The 22,206-nt window shown below is 38.7% G+C and overlaps 1 protein-coding gene across 3 annotated transcripts in view; it reads right to left on the bottom strand.

The window, feature by feature from the left end:
• Positions 1-22,206, bottom strand: part of LOC116861941 (A-kinase anchor protein 6-like) — a 417,382-nt gene that overhangs the window by 356,643 nt on the left and 38,533 nt on the right. For all 3 annotated transcript variants that reach the window (XM_032848876.1, XM_032848878.1, XM_032848877.1), the window contains exon 2: positions 2,750-3,107. In XM_032848876.1, coding sequence (XP_032704767.1) covers positions 2,750-3,073 — 324 coding nt within the window. In that variant the 5' untranslated portion in view covers positions 3,074-3,107. The remainder of the gene's footprint in view (positions 1-2,749; positions 3,108-22,206) is intronic.

The raw sequence follows: 22,206 nt of genomic DNA, 5'->3' as shown, positions 1-22,206 counted from the left end.
GAAAAGTGAATGCCTTTAGGTCATAATTTGGAGATGGATCCACAGGACTTCTGGATAGACGTACATGTGGGATGGGGAGTCATACGTGGGCCTGGCAAAGTGCCCTGACTTCCACTGAAATTAGAAAGATATGGGGGCAGGAGGGATTAATAGCTTTTCAACAGGCATCTCTGGTTTGAGATGCTCACTTAAAGACACATTTAGAGATGTCAGTTAGGCAGTTGGGGTTCCTGGGAGAACACTGGGATAGATATATAAACTTAGAAATTATCTGTACCTGTATGGTCCTTAAAGCCATGGCATTTCCATCCCTATGATGGTTATTTTTCATGGTAAATTAATAAACTGAGTAATGCACCAAAGCAGTAGGAGCCAAGGTAGGATACCCCATAGCAGATAGCTGGCCTTGCCTGGGCTGGGCATGTCCCTTTGATTTGCTACACCCTTTAATTGAGAGCAGCTTCTACATGGTTGTTTTGTTGTGTTTTCACATATAAAACATTATGCCCAAGTTCCCCCTTTATTCTGCAGATTAAAATGGAAATCTAAGAAATTGACATGTATTCAAAACTTTTTTAAATGCATCATTGTACTTGACTGAATAAAGAAATATTACACAAACACAAAAAAAAGAAGATTAAACCAAGCAAATTAGGAGACCAAACTAAATCCTTGTGTAGATTAAACCTCAGTTCACGGACCAGAGTTCATTGACTTTGGGCTCAATGTGGAAGGGATCGATTATTACAGAATACTTGAGAACATAATGGCAAATGCTGGTTAAGTCACTTGATGAAATAAGTTGCAAAAAAAAAAAAAAAGTAATGAGAGGATCCCTAAAATTAAATTCACATAAAACAATTTTGATTCATCCCTTTAACAGTCATTGATTAACAATTATGTGATTACTACATTAAATTCCTGCCCTTTGGGGGCTCCTCTTTCAGCAGGGAGACAGACCACACTGTGGAACAGGGCAGGATGGAGGCAGGTGCGAGATGCCTTTGGACTAAGGTGAGAGAATGACAGACAGTTCCAAGGAGAAGAAGACAAGCAAATCACCCTAGAGGTGATTTTTCAAACACTAACCATAACCCTGGCTGATTATATAAAAACTTTACATGCCTGCTTGAAATTTAAATTTAAATTTGTATATATAACTGATGTAATTAAATTAACAGACACAGTAATGTTTTTATAGGAGCCCTTAGCAGCATTTTCAGTGGAGTCTTCTCAAGGTATTTCCATCCCCCCGCCATTCTCCTTCAATCTTTTACCATCCTTTCTGTGTAAATCTAAGATTTGGGGGCACAATGGTCAACTTTCCTTACAACCCCAAATTCTGTATTTACTTATTTATTTACGTGTAAGTGCAGCATTAGGGGGAACAGAGGAAAGGACGGGTGAGGTGAAGCCCCTGACTTTCATTTCACTCCAGCCTCGAGGAGTGAGAGAGCTGCTCTTTTGATTAAAAGAACCCTATTTCAACGACTGAGACACATCATTTCCATTGCCACAGAGAGGAAACAGCCTAGCCTGCTTTGAAGCTGGTTCCTAGCCATCTCTCTGCTACCTTTTTTGTACTTTTCTCCTTCCCAAGATCCTGTGGGAAGACCACACAGACCTGCTCAACCTGGGAGAAGCCCAGCCACCTTGCCATTCTGGCTTTCTTTGTTCTCTCTCTCTCTCTCTCCCAGTGCCCTCCTTCCCTCTCTTAGACACTCTCTCCAGTGCAGCAGCTGGGCTCAGGACCTGTTGAACCAGGCTGAGAAGGCTGAGTCAGCATGCTGTAGGCTTTAGGGAACATGTTCTCTCACCTTAACTGCCCATCCTCTATTCTCACACTGATGGCCGTAGACTATAAACCATTTAAGTGTTAATATCAAGAATCTGTTTGGTCTTTGGTTTCAGATCATTGAGGATGAATGAGCTTAGGTCAAAGAATTCTCCTTGGGATCTCATCAACTCACTAGAAATTTCCACTAGGGTTTGGGGCCAATGCCCAGACTGGCTATAAATCTGCCTTGCTTTGCTGGTCATTAACCTGAGTGTGTGTTTGCCTCGCGGACCCGGAAGAGAGGAGTGGCTATGACAGAACAAGATTCACTGTACTTTGGGGTCCCTAGGCCAACATCTCTATTAATAGCACTCCTTACCAGCAACTCCATTCCAGTATCAACAAAAGTCAGGCTTTTCAAGGGCTCTAGAAGCCACAGATATTTTTTTTTTTTACATCTGAACTCTGAATGAGTTGTTATGAAAGCACCTTTGTTCTGCAAGATGCATTGTACCTGGATGAAAGGACTCATTCTAAAAGGAGAACACCGCCCTTCCCCATCATCCCAGAATCCACTCTTTGCCACAAAGGTGGCCTCAACTGCAACAGAAGATAATAATCATAAACCATACTCACAATCGCAGCTCAGTATGATCTTTTACCTGTGTCTTTTTATTAAACCTTTTTATAATACTTTTATTTCCACAACTGATTTCTATGACACTGCGCCAAAATGCCCTCCCCTTCCCCCACACCTCTGCATTATCCCTTTAAGGCCAGTTTGATTCTAGATAATCAACCCATGAAGTAAAACCAGGAAAGAAGGAATTCTGCCCCTGTGTATCAAACCGGCTATTCTGTTTTTATTCCTGGGCGTTTCATCATTGCAAGTTACAGAGTGCAGGCTCTAGGTACTACAACTTTTTTCAGACTTCTGTCTAGAATGGACGTAAGTCCAGAGACCATCCTTACCTTTAGTTGAACTAGATGCACATCCACATGCTTGCTGTCTGAGTCCTGCTGGACTGAATAGGTGAGGTCCCGGACCCTCTCTGCGGTCATCCGGAGCCAGGTCTCAATCTCAGGTAAGTGGAGAACAATCTTCCAGTCAGCCCCTGTATGCAGTGGGGGTGGCTTTTCATACTGCTGGTCAGAATCCATGTCCTTCATTGCCTCTCCTCCCTCACCCTGCTCCACAGTGGGCGTCAAGTTGATGGCCATGGGTGAGGCATCAGTAGCCATAGGATCCAGGTCCTGTGACCTCAGCGGGGAAAGTGTCACGCTCATGGTTAACATGGAGAATTCTAAACCTTACTTCTTTCCAAAACAGCTGAAAGGCAAGAGGAAAGAAGAAAGCAGGAAAGAGTCAGACAAGATTGCCAAATAAAGAAATGATACTTCACAGAAGAAACAGGATTTCTAAATTAAGCCCGATTTCTAAATTAAGAAACCATAGCTCATGGCAAAAACAGAAGGAGGTGTTGTGAGTTTCTACATAGTAGCCCCAAGACCTAGAGTACAATAGGAACACAAAACCACATGGTATTGCCTACCCCACCATCCATTCTCTCCTCATTCCCACTAATAAAATCCTGATTTTCAGCATACATATTTCTGCTAAGAATTTAAAACTACATCTCCTATCTCCATGGCAGCTAGGTATGGCCATGTGACTAAGTTCTGACCAAGGGGAGATAAGTGGAGCTTTTGTACAGAAAGCTTGTAGAGCTGCATAAAGGTTGCTGACTTAAGGAGGAGCCTTCTTTCTGCCCTTCTGTGTTTCCCCCTTCTTCTAGACTGCAATGTGCGCTTGATGGCTAGGGTTCCAGTTGCTATCACGGACCAGGAGACGCTTTGCGGCATGTTGGTGGAAGATGGTAGAGCAAGGTGGTGGGAACACGGATCCCACATGATAACAAGGAACTACTGTATCAGTCCTAGGCTGCTGCCCTGAATTTCTTTTATTGAGAGAAAAAAGGTATCTGGTTTTAGCCACTATTACTTAGGGCTTTTCTACTACCAGCACCTAAACATCATTTCAGCTATTATAACCCATACACTCAATACATAGGATAAGCAGAGAGGGAACATGTTCTAATTAACAAAACACTGAGCTGAATTCAGGAGAGGTTGCTCCTTTCTATGATATGTTATATAAATAGATATCATGTAGTATTCCAAACCTAAACTTTGCCAAAAAGTATAAATCATGTGGGTTAGTACAGTATATCTAATTAACTATTAACTTAAATTACTTAATATTTGGTTATGTTGAAATTTTGGGAGGGGGAGGCTTCTGGGATTTCAAGAGTAATAAATTGCTCTGAAACACATAACATTAAAATGTTAATTAAGGGGCACATGAGTGGTTCAGCTGTTAAGCAGCAGCCTTTGGCTCAGGGCTCAGGTCATGATCCCATAGTCCTGGGATCCAGGAGGTGGCCCCAAGTGGGCTCCCTGCTCAGTGGGGAGTCTGCTTCTCCCTATCCTTTTGCTCCTTCCCCCACTTGTGCTCTCTCTCTCTCTCAAATAAACCGAATCAAATAAATAAATAAAATGTTTATTAAATATATTTAAAACAACATAAGTGTAAGTAATAGTAATAAGTAATAATAATTCTAAGTAATAGTAATAGTTGATAAGCTTAAGAGGAAACTGGTTTTCTAATGTAATGATCTAAGCTATATAATTTATCTTTCTTCTAGAACCAGTTTAATATAAAAATAACAACTTTTAGGATCTTGTACATTAAACATTTTACAGAGACATTATTTTTAGTTTTAGGAGTAGGTTCTTCTACTCAAGGTAACGGGTTTTTCTTTTATTAGAGTTTTTCTGGTTCTACACATTCTAGCTCCCTTCCCCAAAGATGAAAGGTGACCAAACAAAATATGAAATTAAATGTGATTATCACAAAGTAGTCTGTATTTCTTTATATTATTAATATTAACTTAGTAACAACAGCAAAATTATTTTACCTACAAAAATAGAGGTGGGGGAAGTTCTCATTTTTACCAGGAACATGTAACTTTCCATACAGAAATGGGCACAGAGAATAAAAAGACTTACCGAATTGACAAAAACCTTAAAAATAAGTTATTCCTACAACATATTATTTCAGAAGCTTTTCAGTGCTGGAGCGTACTGCCCCCTCCCAATTTCTTGTACTTTAATTTTTAAAATAAATGACAAGCAGCTTTACGGATGAATTTTTGAAAGCAAGGTTATTTGGGACACTAAAATACAATGTCATAAAGTAGGTTTATCTCTTTGGTACCTGCCTCAGAGAATGGTTTTAGGCTTCAACTCAACAGCTTTCTCCACCTGATTGCAAGAGGGACAAATCCATACCCCACATTTTTAACCATCCTTGCATACAGTTTTTTAAAATAACATTAGATCTGGCTATTTTAAAAAACCAGTTAAGAGTTATCAAAACTCCAGGAGCGATAAAACTCCAGGAAGAGTGAGCTACCACACTATTTATTCATATCCTAGCCTTAAACAGGCTCTGGTTCTGACTTCCCAAAGCACTTTTAAATTTTTAATCAATCCACTGCTCTCTGCGGGATCTGTTCAGAATCACAGTCCCAGAAAAGGAATCTGATACACGAAGGTTAATAAAGGCTTCCAGTGGAAGGTCACAGAACTGGTGATAAATGAAGATGACACTGGTGTCACAGTGGTTACCTCTTCTAAGAAACCAGACTCACCCAAATCAAAAAACCAAAAGCCAGGGTAAGGTACAGTGAACTGTTTCAGCCGCACGCACATACTTGCTCAGACACCCAACCCCAGATACCTCCCAAGAGCCCTACACAACTGAAAAATGACGCTTGGTCATTGTGTTTTCTCTGAAACTCCTAGATCAACACAGGGCCTTCTCTGGAATACACATCTTACTATAAACTAAAGAACATACTAAAAATGGGCCAAAGCAGCTTATGTCCCAACCCACAGCATTTCCATATATACCATCAGGCTGTGCCCAACACAGGCACAGTGCAGTTCCATGTGGGGCAAGATGCTCCACATTTCTGAGTCTCAGATTCCTCATAGGTAAAATGACAAAATTGGGCCTGACCGTAAGAATCTGTATGGAAAGTTACATGTTTCTGGTAAAAATGATAAATAACCTAGGGTTATTTATCCAGAGATTTCAAAGCCATCGGAAGCATCCTGCCTATACTGAGAACTGTGTAGACACTAAGTGCTGGTCCTCCATATTATCAAAGCACATGAACAGCATCGATAGATTTGTCCTACTTCACAGAACAAAATAAAGTAGTACAATGCAAATGCCTTTTGTAAATTATTATTACACATTATGTGTTGCTAATTCCTCCCGGAGAAACACATACATGAGATCCTCTCCCCATATAGCTTGAAATTAAAGACGTATGACAGAGGTTTGGTTATATATGTAGAGGACACACAGAGTAAGATAAAAACATTAAAAATGTAGCTGGTATTCATCACACATGAGTAAAGGGTAAGGAAAACTTACAGTCAAGCTGCAAAGCAAAGTTTTCCCTGCATCTATAAAATTTCAACATGGATGTGATGTTTCCATATTTAACTGACCAGACTGTAAACAAGAGAATTTCTATACCTCAGAGAAGTAAAGCAAATCAGTACCATACTCAAATTTTATTTCAATTTCTGTCTATTTTCCCTCTTGTACTTTGCTGCTGGGGAAGTAATATCATATGTGTCATAAGAGCATAGCAAGTCTGGAAGGTGGCATAAAATTGATTAATTAACCATTTTCATGGAAAGTAATTACTATAAGCATTTAATTTTCAATTCTAGTAGCACACATCTAATGTACTACCCATCAATAACTTATCTCTATTTCTGATTTTCACCAAATCACATCTGATGTCAAAGATAAATTAATAATTTAAAGGAAAACTGCTTCACATTTTAGAGATCTATAGTAACAATCTTTGTGTATATTTTCCTGCCCCCCAAAAATTTTCCTACTCAAGCTTGCCTTTCCATCAAATTAATTACTCCATTTGAATGCAAATAGCAGGAAATGCAGCACAAGACTATTTATGTTCTTTTAGATGCCGTTAAGTTTTGTATTCTTCCTTTATAAGGATGGCATCTTGCAAAAAGATTCCTTTCCAGTCACAGCAAAATTTTCTTTTAAAGCCAACAGACAACTTCTGATGGTGCAAATGAAAGCAATGACCCAGATGTGTACAGGTGCCCACCCACTTACTCAGGTTCCAAAAGTGCATGACAGGGGTGATCAACCAGCTTTTTGGAACCCAGTGACCTCCACCTTCCCCTCCCCCGTCAAATGCTTAGCTGTGTCCACCTCTCCAGCATTAGAGATAATACCACCTTTATCCCAGCGGCTGTTAAAAATAACATAAATCAAATCCTTTCCTTTCCACAAATCCAAAGAAGGTTCAACATTTAAAGTACAAAAACTACAAGCAGTAAAGATTTTAAAGTTTTGTTTTTTTTTTTTTTAATTTGTGGGAAGGCTTTTCCCACCATATTCTATCACCCTATAGAAACAGAAGAAATGTACCATGAATTGCTTACTAACAAGGATTGGTTCTGCTATCTTCCTGACAGTCCACAAGTTTTTAGTTGAAACCTGATGTTAGCAGAATGCATTTGACTAAGTCACATTTAAATCAGACAGTGTTCTTCGACCAAGCTAGAGACAGAAAAATGCAGCTACCCAGTCATCAAAGCTGCCCACCTCCTTCTCCCTTCTCTTGTCAATTTTTCCCTCTTAAATAAAAGAACAGAAAAGCTGGAACTCTGTCGCATGTACTCACTGTAAATGCTTTTGTCCCTAAAGGTCCTTCAGGATTAAGCATCTGGCTCCTCCTTCTCCACCCCCCTCCGGTTCTCTTCCTGTGGCCCAAATAAGATAAGGCCTGGGGTCAGGGCTGCCCCTGGCCAGCAGGACACCGGTGAGTCTGTAGGGCACCCGCTTCATCTGCCCTCCCGAGCCTAAATCTCTTACAAAGAGAAGGCTACTCCGCTGTCCCTATTTGGAAGCTAATGCATAAGTTCCAGGCCTGTGCAGTTATAGTTAGGTCTTTTGCAAACAAGCCGTGATAAGTGAGCAGAGAAAAGGGAGACAGTTGCCAAAACAAGGATCACTATGGAAAAGAGTGTCTGGGTGGACAGAGCACATCCAGTCCCGGTTCAGAAGAACCAAGACTGTGTATCTTAAAAATTGAGCAATCCTGAAGCAGAATAAATTAATAAATTTATAAATAAATGAATAGCACTACATTAACATAACCAGCTGACAAAGCCAATCTGAAGGAAATAGATTCAAGTTCCCTCTCCTTTCTTAGGGAGAAACTGTTCTTTCCAAGTAAGAACGTCATCATGTGTAAAGTCTGAGAAGCAGTTTTACCATCCATGTAAAGCAACCCCAAATCTCTCAATCTTTCTGTGCTCTGCTTACTCCCCAAAAAACAAGTGAGAGACTAAGCATAATTCTAGCCAAATTAACAGATCTGCTTGCTACAAAGCACATGTTACAAAACTGAGATACAGAAAATTGTTAGACATCGCTAAGTGTCCTTTTTACCTCTGTCTTCATTTCTTTTACATTCTCATAATCATTATTCACAGAACCTATTCATAGAAACTATGAATTTTGAAAGTTCCACTGGAATGTTTTCATTTTTGTCTAAGGTTAGCTCCCATGTTTTCATTGCATTAAGGAAAAATAAACTTAAGAGGTGTACCCAGTATCTGACTCTGGCATTTTAGAATCAGGCTCTGTAAAAACACAAAAGCAAGTTTAATAAATTGCTGAATTAAATGTCATGGCCTACCTAGATGAAGAGACTCTAATTCATCATCTGGTTTTAAATCTTGTTGCCCATGTATCTCCCTGGCCTCTTGTGAGGTCAAACATTGGGGAAACTTTAAATGGTTCTAAGCTCTTTATAGAGGGGAGCCCAAGGGTTCCTGCCAAGTGTTAAGTTAGATTTTTACTTGGGGGGAAAAAGAGAGATTGGTTTTTGTAAGATGCTCCCAAGGAAGTTTCCATAATCACTGACTGATTCTTCCTGCCAGCCCTCTTCTCCTGTGCCAGCCCTCTTTTCCTGGCCCCAACGCCTCCATATTCACCTGGAATAACAGGGTTTAGAGGGATCACCACCATAACCCAAGATTAGTCTCACTTTCTAATCCTCCTGCCACAACAGAGCAGCCTGCAAGCAGATATCTGTGAGCAGGACTCAAGTGATGGGGGGATTTGGGGGGCTGACATGTAAATAGTGGGGCCCTGACAGATTTCTGCAATTAAGAAGATTTTCTTGGTGTTATCACTGATGTTTCCTCTCTTTTTTCCCCTTTATCATGTCCTTTGTGCATGGCTGTATCCCCAGGCAGATGGTCAATTATATCCTGCTAATCACACAGAGACATCTCCCAGTCTCCCTTCAATCATCGCTAACTCCCTCACCCAGAGCATAGGGTCTTCTGTCAGCCATAAAACACTTCATCAATCTCTTCCTTCCTCAGTCTCTCCTCCTTTCCCCCAACCCACCCCGGATTATTCAAATCCTTCTCCTGTGGCACAGGCACCCAGATTGACTGGTCTATTCACCATACCTCCCATGTTTTCTTTCCCCACCACAGCAGTCGGTTCCTGTCACTCAATCCATTTGGCTACATCAACCAGTCAGCGGCAAATGGTGCCTATGGTCATGAGTGTGCAGACCTGGACTCAATGATGAGTGTTCATACTTCTCACTCCCACCCCAATGGTGGGAGTAATATTATTGCTAATAATCATCTTTAAGCATTAGCCAGCTACCTTTCTGTTGTTCAAGAAAATGTCTTGAGAGGAAATGGATTGTAAAACTCTAATCCATAATCTACACGATTGTTACTTTTGTCAATGCTATTAACACAAAGAAAATGAAAGAAGATTCATTTCAAATCAACTGACATTACTGAGAATCAATTTTATATAAGGTTTATGGATTTATATGACTCATCATGTTTACCCTCAAGGAAATTATAATAGGCACAATTTCTCTCCCTCCAACTCTCCCCCCCCCCCCCCCCCCCCACACACACACACGTACGCACACATTCACCCACTGATAACTATTACACAAGCAGGATGTGAGCCAAAAAAGCCTCGTGAGTATCCAGTAGATTGGAATTTATCCTGAATGAAGGAAAGATAAGGAGGAATATTTTCTGGTAAGGTAACATTTGAGATAGACTTGTAAAAACAGGTATGATTTAGATGGGTAGGGATAGAAGGGAAGTGGGGAAAGAATTCCAGCCTGGGCAGACATCTCAAAACCAAGAAGTTGTGAGAGTCAGCAAATAATTCAGCACTCAGAGGAAATGGGCGCTTGATGGGGACCAGAAAGAGATAAGGCTCCAAGGTTAAGTTGTGGACAAAAGAATGTTACAAAGGCCATACTATGGAGTTTGGAATGAATCTCACAGGAAGCAGAAACTTCAAAAAGATTGTAAAAGAAGAGATATAGGATTACAGTCACATTCTAAAATGGAACAGGAAAATCAATGCACATACTCTTATTTACCAAGAAAATGAAAGGAGAAATCAGCATTATGAGAGGATCAACATCCTCTTTTCCAAGTAGATTTCGTTATTATAAAATGTAACCTTAATAACCTCTTTCTAGTCAAAAAAAAAAAAAAAAAGAGCGAAGGAGAGAGAGGGACAGGGAGGCTACACATCTGACTTTTAGATCACAGTGATTAAAGGAGTTCTGTGCTCTGTCTTACCTACTCCATTAAATATAAAAGGAATTCTCCATTTTTAGTTCTCCATTAACCCTAGTACCATAGATTTAAAGTGGAAAATTTTTAGGAATTATTTTATGTGATGTTGTTACTTTTTTTCTGCTCTAAAATTATTTTTAAATTAATTAAAAACTAATATATACTAATTCAAACACTGTAAAAATAGATAATGTTGAAGTTAAAGGTTCTCTTCTGTTCCTATATTTTCATCTCCAGTCAATAAGTGATAAGAGGCTATTTATCTTTTGTGACCTCTTTATGTAAAGTAGAAAGGAAATGAGCCCTAAACCCTATTTATCTTCAAAGTCTCTGAAGTCTAAATTAGTTGGTCTGTATTAATGCAGCAATATATAAGTGTTTGCTAACTCAGTGTTTATTAACCTGGTGCTAATAGGTATCCTACAAAAAGTTGCTACTGACAAATAAATTGAAAGTGTTGGGTGACTTCTGGGTAGAGATAGCAAACTGAATATATGTATCCAATTTTGCTTCCTCTAGAAATACCACTAGCGCACCGCAGAGAGTTTTTTTATTTGGGATTTTTTCTTTTTTTAATATAAACACTCAAAAATGGGAGGAAAAACAGTTTTGGAAACCAAAAATTTGATGAGTAAGTGATAAATGCCTTAGCTGACTTAAGAAAGCTAAATCCAGGGGCACTTGGGTGGCTCAGTTGGTTAAGCAGCTGAGATCAGCTCAGGTCATGATCTCCAGGTCCTGGGATCTAGCCCCGCTCATCAGGGAGTCAGCTTCTCCCCCTCCCCATCTCCATTCACCCCTCTCCCTCCTCCCTACCTCCCCCACTCCTGCTCTCTTGAATGAATAAAATCTTAAAAAAAAAAAAAAAAAAAAAGCTAAATCCTAAACCAGCAGAGCAGAGAACAAAGAACCAACCTGATTTTACTTCAGAATCTTTAAATCATTTTGGAATTCATAGAATCAGGCATCTCTGGAAATGGAGATGGAAGACTGTAAAGAATGAACTTCCTGAAAAGAAAAGTCTGACCTTTGCCCTGACTTCTAGGAGGTAACCTCTATACCTTGGAATTTCCAGATTGGCAGGAGTATTTTTGTTATTTATTGTGGGCCCCTCAGACCACTCCTGATAGTTTATGCTAACAAGGTGACTCATGATGGGCACTAGCCAGATACAAAGACCCACCATGTGGTTAGAGGGCTTGGTCTTTAAGCAACCCCCTGGGCAAACAAGTAACCAATCATACCTAAGTAAGGAAGCCCCAGTAAAAACTATGGACATTGACGCTCAAGCAAATTTCCCAAGTTGGCAGTACTTCATGAGTATTGTCACACATTAATGACAAGAGGGCAATGCATCCCTGAGGATGTGGACATTTTGTGGTTGGAAACTTCTCAGTCCCAGATTCCACCCTATATGTTTCCTCCTTTGGCTGGTTCTGATTTGGATTCTTTTGCTATAATAAAACTAAAGTCACAAGTATAGCACTCTCCTGAGTTCTGTTGAGTTTATCTTTCAAATTATCAAATCTGAAAGAGTCTATGAGAACCCCCAAATTTATAATCAGCTGGTTTGAAGTAAGGATAGCCCTGAGGACCCCTGAACTTGCCGCTGGTGTCAGAAGTCTTGGGCATACTTGGCAGCCTTGGAGGACTGTGCCCTTTACCTTGAGTTGGGCCTAACTCTGGGTGAAGGTGCAATAACACATTGAGATTAATTTTGATTGAACAATGTTTAAAAATACTTTGTGTTGCTGAGTTGTTGCTCCCACCCCCCAATTCTGGCAGAAGAATGGAGATTTATTCTCCAAAGACAATCAATCAAAAGATCTCTGGACTTGGGGACAGTGATCAATTGAAGACCAGAGGTACCTAGAAAATGGTGAAGTGAGTTAACATATCATTCTGAGCGCTGATACCCATTTTCCCGGCAGTCCCCTCTCCCAACTTGATTCTCCAAAGCCTTTACCCTCCAGTCAAGAGACTAGAGATCCCCTAAGATATCTGATCAGTCCAAGAAGATGAGATAATAAAGCTAGCACATCCAGATCACCCTACAGTAACATTCACAGTCAAAAGGCCTGTCTAAATATTCAGAGCATTCATTAAGCATTCTGTTCTCCCACTTCTAAATATGATCAGGCACTCAAGGATTAGCACAGATTTAGGGAAAGCTCTAGTATGAATAACAGGCCCAAAACAAGCAACAAAAAAAACCTCAACCTGGAGGAAAAACATCATGCAAGGAGAAGATGACCTGACTGAAAAAGAAAGATTACAAAGATAAGGGGCATCTGGGTGGCTCAGTTGGTTAAACGTCTGCCTTCAGCACAGGTCATGATCCCAGGGTCCTGGGATGGAGCCCCACATGGGTTCTTTGCTCAAAGAAGAGTCTGTTTCTCCCTCTCACTCTCCCTCTGTGCTCTCTCTCAAATAAATAAATAAAATATTTTTTAAAAAGTATTAAAAGAAGGGGCACCTGGGTGGCTCAGTGGGGTAAAGCCTCTGCCTTCAGCTCAGGTCAGGATCCCAGAGTCCTGGGATTGAGCCCCGAATCAGGCACTCTGCTCAGTGGGGAGCCTTCTTCCTCCTCTCTCTCTCTCTCTGCCTGCCTCTCTGCCTACTTGTGATCTTGTCAAATAAATAAACAAAATTTTTTTAAAAAAAAAGCATTAAAAGAAGATTAACAGAGATAAGATACTATATCCATCAAACAAGAATAGAATTTTTTTTTTAAAGAAATCTTTTTGGGACAAAAAAGAACTTTGGAAAAATGAAAACATGATAGCAAAAAGGGAAATTTCAATACAATGGTTCAAAATAAAGTTGAGAAAATTTCACAGAAAGAAAACAAAAAGATAAATAGACAGAAATTGGTAAAGAATAGTTAAGATAATTAGCAATCAGTCTAGGAGGCTCAACATTTGGAGAGCAGGAGTTCCTAAATGCAAAAGGAAAGAGAAAAGAAAAAATTATCAGTGAAATATTTTAAGAAATAGAAGGGCATGAGTTTCTAGATTAAAAAGACCCACTTAGTACATGAAAATAGACAAACACTAAGGCACTCTATTTGGAATCTTAGAATATTAGGGAAAATGAAAATTGGTTTAAAAGTAGAAGCATATACAAAGAATCATAAATTAGATTGCTTTGGATTTCTCAACAGCAACTCTGGTATTGTGATTTATAATAAGAAATATATTTTTGGTCTACGTCCTCATTTCTGGCAGAAAGCTCCTAAGACTTGGAATTTCCTAAGCACAAAGCAACGGGAGCATCTTTTGTTATAGCAGTTGGCCTTTTGTCCTTGGTTCCCGAAATAGCACCAGAGCCATAAAGGTGAAAAGAGTGTGTTATTCATAAGAAGTCCCTTTCAACCACACCTGAGTTTGTTAATGAGGGGACTTTTGGAAAGCCCTTGAGGATGGGGCTGCTTGCCAGAGGAACCAACCATGATTAAAGGGTTAGCACTTTCAGTCCCAGCCCTCAATCTAGGAAAGAAGAGCTGGAAGTTGAATCACTCACTAATGATCAGTAATTTAATCAGTCATTCCTATGTAATGAAGACGCCATAAAACCCCAAAAGGATGGGGTTCAGAGAGCCGCCAGATTGGTGAACAAAAACACATCCACGGGGACAGAAGCTCCTGTTCTCAGGACCCTTGGGGACCTCACCCTATGTATCTCTTCATCTGGCTATTCATTTATATCTTTTAATATATTTCTTTATTATTTTTTAGTGATTTTATTTATTTGAGAGAGTGACAGAGAGAATGACAGAGAACACGAGCCGGGTGAGAGGCAGAGGGAGAAGCTCCCTGCTCAGCAGGGAGTCTGACGGTTGATCCCGGGAGACTCTAGGATCATGACTTGAGCTGAAGGCAGATGCTTAACCAACTGAGCCAACCAGGTCCCCCTTCTTTATATCTTTTGTATTAAACTGGTAATTTAGTAAGTAAACTGTTTTCCTGCATTCTGTGACTAGCTCTAGGAAACTAATCAAACCTCTGAAGTGGGTGGTAGGAGCCTGAGGAGAGGGTTGAGTTATAGCTGGTCAGAAACACTGGTAACAACCTGGACTTGCAAGGGAAATCTGGAGTGGGTGGAGGGAGACAGTCTTGTGGGAATGAGCCCTTAACCTGTGGGATCTGACACTATTTTCAGGTAGATAATGTCAGAATTGAGTTAAATTATAGGATACCCAGCAGTTATCATAGAATTGCTCAGCGTCGTAAAAACCACCACACATTTAGTGATCACAAGTGCCAGAAGTAGAGTACTGAAAATGGAGAAGACACACAGGAGTGTGTTTCTTGCAGCAACAATGGAAGCTAGAAGATAACTGTTCTCCTTAGAAGGAAAAAGAATGATAGCATAGAGGGGCACTTGGCTGGCTCAGTCAGTAGAACATATGACTCTTGATCTCGGGGTCACTTTGGGTGTAGAACTTACCTCAAGAAAAAGAAGTTAAGAATTATAGTATAGAACTGTATACCAAAAATAGAGATTGATAAACAGTCCAAAGTGAGGACAGAATAAAGATATTTTCAGATACTTAAGTTCACAAAAAGCAACCTCCCACACATTTTTCTCAAAAGACATGGAAGTCTCTCCACATACGCAACCAAAACAAAGGAAACCAAGAAAGTGGAAGTCATGGGAAGCAGGAAACAACAATCAACATGGGGTGTGATGAAGAAAGGAAATCTCAGGATGGCAGCTGTGTACCAGATAAGGAAATCATCCAGTCCAGAATGGAACAGGCCAGAAGACTCTCAGAAAGACTGATCAAACAAGCAACACTGAGAGAAAACCTGATGTAAATAAACATTCATACCTAGAAGGGATTTACTCAACTGGTAGAGGAGTGAGGGTTGAATTAGAGATAAACACAAAAAACTAAGCAAATAATAATTATAAACTCCAGAAAAAAATTTTAAAGTGTACAAAAATAGAACAGGAACCACTCATATTACTCTATGTGGTTTAACTAAAAAAAAAAACAAAAAAACACATTTATATAATCTTAATAATATAAACTCAAAATGTTGATGTAATCCAAATCACAATATAATTTTACAAGAAGAATGAGAGGGTCAGAATTTTAAGTGCATTCTCACATGTGAACTCTTTTGAGAGAGTGATAGAGGGAGAGACAGGTTAGGGAGCAGACTAAATAAATTCTCATCTTTCAAAATGAGAAGTCAACAGATAACAATGAGAAAAAATACATTTGTATGGAACTGCAAAAGACCTTGAATAGCTAAAGCAATCTTAAGAAATTAAGAATAAAGCTGGAGGTATCACAATCTCAAATTTCAAAATATACTAAAAAGCTGTAGTAATCAAAACAGCATGGTTCTGGCACAGAATAGAGAGAGTACAGAAGTAAAACCATACTTTTATGGACAATTAATCTACAACAATGGAGATAAGAATATACAATGGGGGAAAGGCAGTCTCTTTAACAAATGGTGTTGGGAAAACTGGACAATCACATACAGAAGAAAGAAACTGGACCACTTTCTTACACCAAACACAAAAACAAACTCAAAATGGATTAAAGACCTAAATGTGAGACCTAAAATCATATACTTTCTAGCAGAAAACACAGGCAGTAATTTCTCTGACATCAGTCATAGAAACATTTTTCTAGTTATGTTTCCTCTGGCAAGAGAAACAAAAATAAACTACTGGGACTACACTGAAATAAAAAGGTTTTGTACATCAAAGGAAACCATCAACAAACAAAAAGGTATCTTCATCAATAGGAGACTATATCTGCAAATGATATGTCTGATAAGGAGCTAACATCCAAAACATATTAAGAACTTAATACAACTCAACACCAAAAAAAATCAAATAATCCAATTAAAAACTGGGGAGAGGACCTGAATAGACATCCTTGCAAAGAAGACACACAGATGCTCAAAATCACTAATCATCAAGGAAGTGCAAATAAAAACCACAATGAGATGTCATCTCACACCCGTCAGAATGGCTAAAATTAAAAAAACACAAGAAATAACAAGCGTTGGTGAGGATCTAGATACAAAGGAAACTTCATGCACTGTTGGTGGCAATGCAAACTAGTGCAGCCACTGTGGAAAACAATATAGAGGTTAAATTAAAAATATAATCATCATATGATCCCGTAACTCTACCACTGGGTAGTTACCCAAAGAAAACAAAAACATTAATTCAAAAAGATATATGCACCCCCATTCACTGCAGCATTATCTACAATAGCCAAGACATAAAAGTAACAGATGAATAGATAAAGAAGAACTGCAGTGTGTGTGTGTGTGTGTGTGTGTGCACATGCCTGTGTGTGTAATAGAATATTACTCAGCCATAAAAAAAGAACAAAATCTTGCCATCTGCAACAACATGGACGGACCTAGAGGGTATAATGCTACATGAAATAACTCAGTCAGAGAAAGACAAGTACCATATGATTTCACTCATGTGGAATTTAAGAAATAAAACAAATAAAGAAACAGAGAAAAAAGGGTTTTTTGTTTTTTGTTTTTTTTAAGAGAGAGGTGCAGAGGGAGAAAGAGAGAGACTGACTTCAGGTTCAAACTCATTCCTGAGATCATGACCTAAGCCAAAACCAAGAGTCAGAGGCTTAACTGACTGAGCCACTCAGGCACCCCTAAAGCACACTCTCAAATACAGAGAACAAACAGGTGGTTTGCCGGAGAAAAAGTGGGTGGTGGATAGGTGAAATAGATAAAGGGAATTAAGAGTACACTTATCTTGATGAGCACCGAGAAATATACAGAATTGTTGAATCATTATATTGTACATCTGAAAGTACTATAACACTGTATATTAACTATACTTGCATCTAAAAAAGAGAGAAAGTACGCGGAAAGTAGCCATACCATTCTATCATTTGGAGACGGACGTCAGTACTAAAAAAATCAGTTAAAAGATGGAAAGTGGTTGCCTCTGGAGAACAGGACACAGAAAAGAAGGGGCCTGGAGACTGCTGTTTTTTTTTGTCTTAAACCTCAGAACTACTTGACTCTTAACTATTTGTGTGCAAAAGTAACAATTAAAAATATCTAGATTAAAACATAAAACAGTTTCTTCATTGCAGGACAGGGCTTTAATACTCTCAAGTATAATGAGCATTTCTACATAGGGGTGCATTAATTCCCAAGCTTTTTTGACTATGAAAATTATTATTTTTTGTATTTTGGTAGAGAATGTCACAAGATTGGGTGGGGCACTTGATTAAAATACTAAATTTAAAATTGTGCCTACCCATCTCTTAAAACACCATAGTTTTTAACACAAAGTTACTATGACTCAGTTCAAGGTTTTTCATTCAAATAATCCCTTTAAGAAAGAGCTGCTTCCTAGAACTAAATCTGATATCATGATAAAAGCCACAGGTGATTAGTGATCAAGTTGAAGGTGAGATTATTTTATTATTTGTTCCACAAGCAGATATATTCTGAAGGGAATGACTTTTATTCTTGATGACAACTGAACCAGAGTAAAATATCAAATAATGAACTTAAGCCGAATCTTTCAAAACAAATATTACATTTGTTTTTGCTGTTCATGTTGCAACATGAGAACACATCAAATAACTACCCATACTGCTGTTCTTCCATAAACAGAAGGCATTTTACGGGGGATGAACTCTTATAAAGACAAGGATTTTCTAAAGCATTATTTCCCATTTGCTATTATTTCCTACTCACCCTAACCTCCCAGACACACAAAAGGGATTTTCTTTACAAGATTCTGATGTCAGATTAAAAAATACTAATGGGGGATGGCTAAGGCTCTTAATATCTAAAGATCTGATGTGATCAGAGATCTTTCCTCTGAATGTCCTTTATTACAGAAAGAATAATTAAAGGTCTGGTACTATGCTTTTCCAAAGAAACACTTTCAGCAGGGCAGAATCTATTTTTTCAAATATATTACAATGGTTTTGCTTAAGATGCATCCCATTCATTAAATACTGTCAAACATTTCTGCCCAACCAGCCATCTAAATTGAAGGTGAGTGAATGATAAAATACGACATGTTCTGACATGAATTAGCATTTTTAAAAATAATTCCTAGAATAAAAGTTGTATATCATGGACTTTCAAAGAAAAATAAAACACATATTTTCTAGTGAAAAGTATAAAGCTCATAAATATTTTTGTGCTGTGTATTCTGGTAGATGATAAAAGGATGGGGCATAGACTAGCTTAAGCATAAATTCACCTCCATTGAATTTTTGCCTTTTTCCTAACAAATTATTTATTCTCTTGCTTAATGAAATAAATAGCAATAACAGAAAATGCTAATTAAGGGCTAATGACTTAAAAGCCTCTAAAAAGAACCCAGCAGGCCCTTCATCAACTCTAGAAAATTAGTTACAAACTAAATATTGCTAGAAGCCTCTTCCTTTCAGCAAAGACAGAAAAAAAGTTTTGTTTTTATTTAATTTAGGCCACCCCTCTAAATCACAGAAGTACAAAGGGCAAAATGCTAAACATTCTAACAGACTAACCCATACACTCTCCTCTCTGCCATGAGAGCACTGAAGTCTAAGCGAAAAGATAAACCCTCCAGCCATTTGATTTTATCACTCACCACTAACCAAGTCTAGCGGTGGTGTGGAAAGAAAGGAGCAGCAGGTTCCCAGACAGGTCATCATTTCCAGGCCTTTCACTTCTGGCCTGACTTAGATCAAGTCTGCGATAAGCTCTATCATCCATGCGCAGGAGCACCTCGCTTTCGTCCAAAAGCAATGCAGATGCTTGAAAGGTGTGTCCTAGGCTTTTTATTCTTATTTTTTATATCTTTCTTTGTTAACAACAGTCACAACTGATGTGACACACTCAGAAACCACTGGTCTTTCTCCAGTAGGCTCTAGAAATCATCCATTTATAATTTTTCAATTAATGCCTCAGAGTCCTATCAGACATCACATGACACAGCTACTTTTGGTCTTACTTAGTCATCTGCAGCCAAATACAAATGAACCTCAGACGAATTCTGCTTGTCATAGCTTCTATTCACTGTGGCCTTTGCCCTGATCCTGTCATTGTTCATAGTTCTGTATGATTCAAACACTGATTTGGATACTCAAGGTCCTTTGAATGAGTTTCTTCAGTAAGAAATGTGACTTACGCCTGAAAACGAACAATCCAGAATATTTTATTAACACACAGCTGACTCAATTTTTAAAATAAGAGCATTTGGAATGGCCTTTAATTAAGCTGGAATCTAAAAGGTGAGTTTTATTTATTTCACTTTTTTAACATAATGTAAAAACAAACAGCTGACAGAATATAGTTTTCTTCTTCTACCATAATGTGCAAAATAATATGCAAATTAAAAAGAAAACAGATTTAGACAGATTTATAAGGAGTTAGAAGAATATATCAGCCCAACAGTTTTACGTACACAACGGCTTAAGAAAAAAATATATGTAACGAGCATCTCACTTTCTTTGATACTTTCCTGGGTAGGCTGGAAAACAAGTTAGTTAACACTTGTCGACCCTCCACCCTCCTGGAACTTCAGGTCCAAAAAGGAAGAACTAGCAGCTTCCTTAATGCACACTTAATTCTCAGTTGAACTATAAGGAGAAACGGGCTGGAGAAAACGGACCTTGAATATAAAAAGTAAGTCTTTCCTTTTTTTCTTTCATTTCCCCAGCTTCATTGAGAAATAACTGACATGCGACTTTGTGTATGCTTAAGGTGTATATGCTGATTTGATACTATATTATGAAATGGTTACCACAATAAGGTTAGTTGACATATCCATCAGCTTATATAATTACCCTTTTTTTTAAAGATTTTATTTATTTATTTGACAGGCAGAGATGACAAGTAGGGGAAGATGCAGGCAGAGAGAGAGGAGGAAGCAGGCTCCCTGCTGAGCAGAGAGTCCGATGCTGGGCTCGATCCCAGGACCCTGGGATCATGACCTGAGCTGAAGGCAGAGGCTTTAACCCACTGAGCCCCCCAGGCACCCCTATAATTACCCTTTTTTGTATGTGGTAAGAACATTTAAGATTTACTCTTTTAATAACTTTTAAGTGTATGATATTGCTAACTATAGCCACTAAGCAAGCGGTACATTAGCTCCCCAGAGCTTATTCACCATGTAAGTAGAATTTTGTACCCTCTGACCAACATCTCCTCATTTTCCCTAGCCTTAGCCCATAACAACCACCATTCTACTTTGTTTCTATGAATTTGGCTTTATTTTAGGTTCCATATATGAGTGATATCATATGGTAATTGTCTTCTCTGTCTGACTCATTTCATTTCATCTATGAGGTCCATCCATGTTGTCACAAATGGCAGAATTTCCTTCCTTTGGATGTATTATACACATACCACATTTTCTTTATCCATTCACCTGTTGATGAACATTTAGGTTTTTTTCCATGTTGTGGCTACAGTGAATAATGCTGCAACAAACATGGAGGTTCAGATATATCCTCAAGGCAGTTATTTTTGGAAGACCATGTATACTGTTGGTGGGAATGTAAACAGGTGCAGCCACAATGGAAAACAGAATGGAGGTTTCTCAAAAATTAGAAATAGGGGCACCTGGCTGGCTTAATCAGAGGAGCATGTGACTCTTGATCTTTCTATTGTGAGTTTGAGCCCCACAGTGGGTGTAGAGATTACTTAAACAAAAAAATAACAACTATAAAAAAATTAAAAATAGAACTACCATATGATTCAGCAATCTCACTTCTGGGTATATATCCAAAGGAAATGAAATCCCTATCTTTTCTTTTTTAAAACTTTATTCCTTTTTTAATGAGAGAGAAATAGAGAAATAGAAATAGTCGGGGGCCAAGGGGGAGGGATAAGCAGATTGCACTGAGCAGCAAGCCCAACACGGGGCTCAATCTCATGACCCTGAGATCATGACCTGATTCAGAAACAGGAGTCCTGATGTTCAACTGACTAAGCCACCCAGGTGTACCCTATCTTCTTTGGAAAAGATGTTTAGTCAAGTCCTCTGCCTACTTTTAATTGGATTATTTGTTTGTTTGCTTACTGCTCAGTTGTATGCGTTCCTTATATATTTTGAATATTAACTCCTTATTTGATACATAGTTTGCAAATTTTTCTCCCAAACCATATTTTGCAAAGACTATCTTTTCCCCCATGGAATATTCTTGGATTCCTGGTCAAATATTAGTTGACTATATAGGCATGGTTTTATTTCTAAGCACTCTATTCTATTCCACATGGTTTATGTGTCTGTTTTTGCATCTACACTCAATTAGGGTTATTGGCCTTAAGTTTTCTTTTCTTGTAGTGTCCTTATCTGGCATTAGTATCAGGGTAATGCTGGCCTCATTAAATGAATCTGGGAAGTGTTCCCTCATCTTCCATTTTTTAAAGAAGCATTTGAGAATTGATGTTAATTCTCCTTTAAATGTTTAGTAGAACTCACCATTGAAGCCATCTGGTCCTGGACTTTTCTTTGTTGAGAAGTTTTTGACTATTGCTTCAATCTCCTAAGTCATTACTGGTCTGCTCAAGTTTTCTGTGTTTCTTGATTCAGTTTGGTAGGTTGTATGTTTCTAGGAATTTATCGATTTCTTCCAGGTTATCCAATTCATTCACATGATAGTCTCACGGTAGGGTAGCCTCTTATGACACTTTGTATTCCTG

The sequence above is a fragment of the Lontra canadensis genome, unplaced genomic scaffold, assembly GCF_010015895.1.
Source record: "Lontra canadensis isolate GAN:19392208 unplaced genomic scaffold, GSC_riverotter_1.0 scaffold212, whole genome shotgun sequence".
Lineage (NCBI taxonomy): Eukaryota > Metazoa > Chordata > Mammalia > Carnivora > Mustelidae > Lontra > Lontra canadensis.
This window is presented reverse-complemented; position numbering and strand designations above follow the sequence as displayed.